At 48.2% G+C, this 6,436-nt stretch overlaps 2 protein-coding genes across 2 annotated transcripts; both read left to right on the top strand.

Moving 5' to 3' along the window:
* Positions 1–268: 268 nt before the first annotated feature.
* LACBIDRAFT_329512 (uncharacterized protein) lies at positions 269–1,217 on the top strand (the record flags this gene model as incomplete). Its single annotated transcript, XM_001883714.1, has 4 exons — positions 269–498; positions 555–632; positions 964–1,045; positions 1,101–1,217. The coding sequence occupies 4 exons, from the start codon at positions 269–271 to the stop codon at positions 1,215–1,217; spliced, it is 507 nt and encodes a 168-aa protein (XP_001883749.1).
* Positions 1,218–3,468: 2,251 nt separating this feature from the next.
* Positions 3,469–5,971, top strand: LACBIDRAFT_329511 (uncharacterized protein; the record flags this gene model as incomplete). Its single annotated transcript, XM_001883713.1, has 6 exons — positions 3,469–4,018; positions 4,137–4,190; positions 4,442–4,627; positions 5,135–5,142; positions 5,290–5,845; positions 5,925–5,971. The coding sequence occupies 6 exons, from the start codon at positions 3,469–3,471 to the stop codon at positions 5,969–5,971; spliced, it is 1,401 nt and encodes a 466-aa protein (XP_001883748.1).
* Positions 5,972–6,436: the final 465 nt, after the last annotated feature.

Raw genomic sequence — 6,436 nt, 5'->3', positions numbered from 1 at the left:
CCAGACTCAGTCTTCACAACATATACGTCTGAACGTTTAGTCCCCCTCACTAAAACGGCAATTCGCCCTGCGCAAAGAAGCTAGCAGGGCTCTGTTTGGCTGGAGATGAGACACGTTTTCTGAACGAACGAGCAGCATGGTTTCACAAGCACGTGTATTGTTTTCAAAAAGTGACTGAAAGGTCTTTGTTCACTTGACTCGATCAACCCTCACTCCATTCCGCCAATAATCTTGCTTTTGAGGCCCACTCTCCAACCAAGTTTTCACGATGTCGGTTATCACTGTCACTGATGGCGATCCTGCCACTGAGGTGATTAAACTATTGCTCACACATATCAATGCTGAAGCTGCATTCAAGCGCACTAAATCGTCCTCAAAGCAAACGACGTCTAATGGGATTCAACAGCTTATTCAGGATATCAAGAAGAAATGGAAAAGGCTAGAACCAGAGTGGACGAAGTTCAAGGCGTATACGGAAGCAATCCCTCTGTTGGAAAGGTGAGGTGCACGCACCGACTGCATGCAGATGGAAAGCTGACCTTTCTGGCTACCAGGTTGTTACTTGACTATGTGTATAATATCGGAGACCGGTCATCGCGCCTTCTCCACCGCACAGCGGCAGACGTTCCAAAGTCAGTCGCATCCGTTGAGAGGTGGGCGACCGATTGGCAGATCACAGTCACTATCGTGGGGAGACTTAGGTCTGATGAATGCAAGCTAACACACTAAGTCGCGTTAGAGGTTTGGATTGACCGAACTCGTCGTAACGGTCGGACCCTCTCAAGAACAGCTTGGAAACCGGCCCTTTGGAATTTCTGAAGGCAGATGACATCGACATGATTAGGGGAGTTTAGGACCACGTCAAAGGGCCTGCCCACAAATTGCGAGATGATTCAATTTTCGATGTGCAAGTATCCACTGCACTTCCCTCCAGATGTTTCTAATATTTTTTTCTTGCCATAGGGCGCCGGAAGACAAGATGGTAACTGGCTTGACGGGTCTTATCAACAACATTGCAACTCAGATGGATAACAAGTATGTGCCTGTAAGTTTATTGGAGCTTCGACCTCGGACACCGCTCACTTACAACATATGTACAGGCTAGCACTCATTCTGTTGTGAAGGCCTTCTTGCTCGTTTATTTCCCTTTTGCATCAGCCGTGGACAATGTGGTGGATTTGGAGTGGGCCGAACACCTCAAATCCAAGAAGAAATGAGCGGCAATTTGCTTTTATCATTTGCATAATCATTGACCCTCTCGCAGTTTACTCAGGGAGGTCGCTGCCCATTTGACGGATGAGAAATAAAAAACAGTTGATTAACTAGAAGAGAACTACAAAGGCCTGGAGAAGATCATCTTCACTTTTACAGAACTGCCTTCGATCCTCAGCTTCTCTAGATGATGAAGCTCGCTGGACAGATTCAACCATGAGCTAGTGTATATGTGGTATCACCTGGCATTAAGCAAGGACGTCAAGGATGACTGATCGTCCACCAACTGCCATGTCATCTCAACGTGCATTTCACCTGTGCCGATAAGTTGCCTGTGATAGGGGCTTGTGGAAGGTGCGTTCGAGTTTGAGGTCAGCCACCTTGGGCAGGATTGATATACATCAGGAAAACTCTTCACGTGTGGAAGGTCTGGTGCATCTGACTTGTCTGACAGGTGTGGCAAGTTTTCTTGTCAGAAATATTTTCTTTCCATACTTTCATCACAAAGTCAGAATTTTTTCAGTATTTAATTTGTATCATATTCTTTCAGAATCTGAACCTCACCAGAACTGCATTATGAACCGGTCAATTCGTTTAACTTCAAGTCCGTTGAAACTCTGATGGACCTCGATGAGAGGTCCAACTCGTAACCAAACACAAACACAAACACTCTCCTCTTCCCACCACCATCCCTGTCACCCACTCTACATGACCACCACCTCGCATTGTGAGTGCCCACCATGGGCTAAACAACATTCTACACATCAACTGCCACATCACGCACCCGAGGCTCAGCAACAACAACAACACGGCCACGGCGTGCCACGTCTTCCATGACGACCCCCCCCTCCTACAGCCACCACCGCCCACTACCATCGTCAGGACCCCTGAAAATACTGCCAAATGATAGATACTAAAATCAATGATTTTCAGATTCTTGTCCATACCAATTTTGGCGAAGTCTGTCCGGATTTTATCTGGTGTAAACCAAATTTCAAAAATTTGTCCGGACTTTGTATCTAGCCTATTCAGGGCCAATTTTTTTCCTGCAGCGCAAGGTTCGAACCACCGACCACACGGCTGACTGCAAAAATTACCTACATTTTTCCGTTGCACTATGCGACCATGTATGTCTGGATGGTATCTAGCCTGTCATTCTCCTCAAGAACCTGTCCGGATTTCGTATCTAGCATTTTGCTGATTTTTTCGAAAACTTGTCTGGTTTGTCTCTAGCCTAGCACCCCCATTTCGAATTTTTTTGTCTGGATCAGTATCTACCATTTAGCAGCATTTTCAGGGGTCCTCCATCATCAACCGCCCACACCCACCTCGGCACACAGCAACCATGACAGCAACAATGTGCCAATGCCACGTCACCAGCAGATGACGTGGCATGTCAACGGTCCTGTCCAGATTTGCCACGTCGTCCAGATGGCAACGACGCATGCTGTCATCGCCATCCACAGTAGTGCAGGTAAGCACATCACGTCGTAAGTTCAACCAGCCCCCTCTTTCTCCTTCTAATGGCCACAACCCACCCAGCGGCCAAGGTAACACCTGCCAACGACTGCCACGTCACCGCCTCGCCCTCTGCTACATTTGGTGAAGACAACATGACATGACAATGACAAAACAATGGCCACATGACGACACGACGACAGAGACGGACGCGATGTGGCGGCGATGACAGACGACCACAACAGTGGTGGACGACCACAACAATGCAAAGACCATGATGACAGATGCACGAGTGCCCCTCCACCTGCCCTCCCCCAAACTGAATGGGGCATACCCTCATGTCCATTTATTCATGTGTGGTGTTACCTACACATCATCTCATCTAGTAGATACCAGTACATCTCTGTAATCCAAGTACTCTTCTAATAACCATTCTATTGCCTGCTGCTATGTAAAAATTGACATGGAAGAAAACTTATGGATGGTCTGACAGGGTCTGACATGTGTGATCACCTATTGCCAGATCTGTTTGTGAGGTCAGAATGAAATTATGACGCAAAAAAGTGTTATGGCATCGGGAGGGTATTATGTCGCCACTCAGATTCTGATGGTCTGGAAGCGTCTGGCTGGTCTGGCTCCAGACCAGTCACACGGTTGGAGTTTTCCTGATGTAATTTATAAACCTGCTTCCCTCCCATTACATCCAGTGCTATTGAAATGAGTGACTCACTCCCTCCTGCTGCCCAAACAGGGTCGGCTCATAAATGAGCAAGAAAGGAAGACGAGGATGTTGACACTATGCCCAACGACTCAAAGAGACCACGATACACCACACCTGCCGTGCAGGCCAGCACAACCGAAAAAATAATAGTTGCAGTCAAGGACAAGGACCTGCTCTCTGTTTTGAAGAACAAGGACAGCGACACTGCTGGGGGTGAGCTCGCAGTTGAGCACAAGGTTACCTATGGGGACTCTGTCGAGCACAAGGTTGAAGACAATGCCCCCATCACTGTGGCGGAAAACAAGAACCCAGTCTCCACGATCGAGGAAGGAGATCAAGCTACGACGGCCGAGGAGGAGCATGCAGGAAGTAAGGGCGAGGACCCACCCCCCATGGTTGAGGACGACAACCCAGCCACCGAGCATGCCGATGTAGTGGAACACACTTTCAGGCAGCACTTGGTCAAGCGCAAGGTCATGGTTGAGCAGGAGACCGTCTTGGAAGAGAACTTTGTTTCTGGTGGATCCTCAAGGTCGAGGTCGACGACACCAACCTCGGCTGACCCACCCACAGCCTTGGGCAAATCATTCTATTCATCAGGAAAACTCTTCACGTGTGGAAGGTCTGGTGCGTCTGACTTGTCTGACAGGTGTGGCAAGTTTTCTTGTCAGAAATATTTTCTTTCCATACTTTCATCACAAAGTCAGAATTTTTTCAGTATTTAATTTGTATCATATTCTTTCAGAATCTGAACCTCACCAGAACTGCATTATGAACCGGTCAATTCGTTTAACTTCAAGTCCGTTGAAACTCTGATGGACCTCGATGAGAGGTCCAACTCGTAACCAAACACAAACACAAACACTCTCCTCTTCCCACCACCATCCCCGTCACCCACTCTACGTGACCACCACCTCGCATCGTGAGCGCCCACCATGGGCTAAACGACATTCCACACATCGACTGCCACATCACGCGCCCGAGGCTCAGCAACAACAACAACACGGCCACAGCGCGCCATGTCTTCCACAACAACCCCCCCTCCTACAGCCGCCACCACCCACTACCATCATCAACCACCCACACCCACCTCGGCACACAGCAACCATGACAGCAACAACATGCCAATGCCACGTCACCAGCAGATGACATGGCATGTCAACGGTCCTGTCCGGATTTGCCACATCGTCCAGACAGCAACGATGCATGCCGTCACCACCGTCCACAGTAGTGCAGGTAAGCACATCACGTCGTAAGTTCAACCAGCCCCCTCTTTCTCCGTCTAATGGCCACAACCCACCCAGCGGCCAAGGTAACACCTGCCAACGACTGCCACGTCACTGCCTCGCCCTCTGCTACATTTGGTGAAGACAACATGACATGACAATGACAAAACAATGGCCACATGACAGCACGACGACAGAGACGGACGCGATGTGGCGGCGATGACAGACGACCACAACGGTGGTGGACGACCACAACAATGCAAAGACCATGATGACGGATGCACGAGTGCCCCTCCACCTGCCCTCCCCCAAACTGAATGGGGCATACCCTCATGTCCATTTATTCATGTGTGGCGTTACCTACGCATCATCTCATCTAGTAGATACCAGTACATCTCTGTAATCCAAGTACTCTTCTAATAACCATTCTATTGCCTGCTGCTATGTAAAAATTGACATGGAAGAAAACTTATGGACAGTCTGACAGGGTCTGACATGTGTGATCACCTATTGCCAGATCTGTTTGTGAGGTCAGAATGAAATTATGACGCAAAAAAGTGTTATGGCATCGGGAGGGTATTATGTTGCCACTCAGATTCTGATGGTCTGGAAGCGTCTGGCCGGTCTGGCTCCAGACCAGCCACACGTTTGGAGTTTTCCTGATGTTCCCAGGCAATCTCCGAAGGACACAGCCCTGCCTTCCTTGCGCAAATTACATGCATAGAAGACGATCAACCAATTTCGAGAGAATCACCAACAGGTCATGGCCAATGCTCCAAAGAACTTCAATCTTTCTTTGAAGAGCTGCTCGCAAGGGACAATTATGAAGAGAGGACAAGGATGGCACAGGACAGGATCACCGAAAATGGCACTCTAGGCGCTAAGACCAGGATGGACATGGAGATTACTGTCAGAATTTTAGGCTACTTTTGCTATTCAGCCTGTGTGTCCAGTGTCACTGTTTTCGAAGCTGACATCATGCGTGGTCAGCTCAAGGGCAACACATGGGAGACAAAACTTCACTTTACTTCAAACGAGGCAGACAAAAACCTGTTGAGCAGAAGCAAGGCAGTGGCATCGTCGGAACGTCAACCAGGGTGTAAAACACTATACTTCACAAACGATCATATCTCCTGCTACCCGTTTCCTAAGGCCTTCAGTGCGGACACCGAGGTTGGCATGGAGGTTGTCGCGGAGCTTTACGAGCAATTGGCAAAAACAGGGAATAGTGAGTACCAGGCGGCCTTGGATAGGATGGCCGAGACGAACGGCAGTTTGGCATCCCTGATTAACAATATGGATTTCAGGGGGTGGTGTCCCACTATTCTTGCGCAGCCCAAACGGTCTTTTTTAATTTAACACAATTACAGAATTCCCCTCAGTGTCAGTAATTGTGGAATAAGTGATCCCGCTCCCCCACGTACAGTAATCTACTGGCTTGCAATGATTATGTGTGTAGTTAGGCCTGTTATCATACTTTTTTTACCTTGCTTACACTTTCTCCTTGCTTTGCACCCTTTTTGCTCACCTAAACGTTGTAATTGTGTGCAGGTGCCACTACCGATTATTACGTATCCGCATTCTGCGAGGGGCTCGCTTCGCCATCCGAGTTGTGTGGTAGCTAAACATTACAGTTTTACAGAGATCTGATCAACCTATACCGTAGTACGTACTGCACAATATAAGAAGCATTTACGCGCATATTCGTCGACACGATGTTGATGTTGCTTTACCGCTAGAATAATCGTAAAAATTGGGATATAAAAGTAAATCTAAGATTTTGAGGGTAGGGGGTAAATGTTTAAATGTTAATGATTGC

This window comes from Laccaria bicolor, genomic scaffold (assembly GCF_000143565.1).
Source record: "Laccaria bicolor S238N-H82 LACBIscaffold_22 genomic scaffold, whole genome shotgun sequence".
In the NCBI taxonomy this organism is placed as follows: domain Eukaryota; kingdom Fungi; phylum Basidiomycota; class Agaricomycetes; order Agaricales; family Hydnangiaceae; genus Laccaria; species Laccaria bicolor.
The sequence above is the reverse complement of the archived record's forward strand: the minus strand, read 5'-3'. Positions and strand labels throughout refer to the sequence as shown.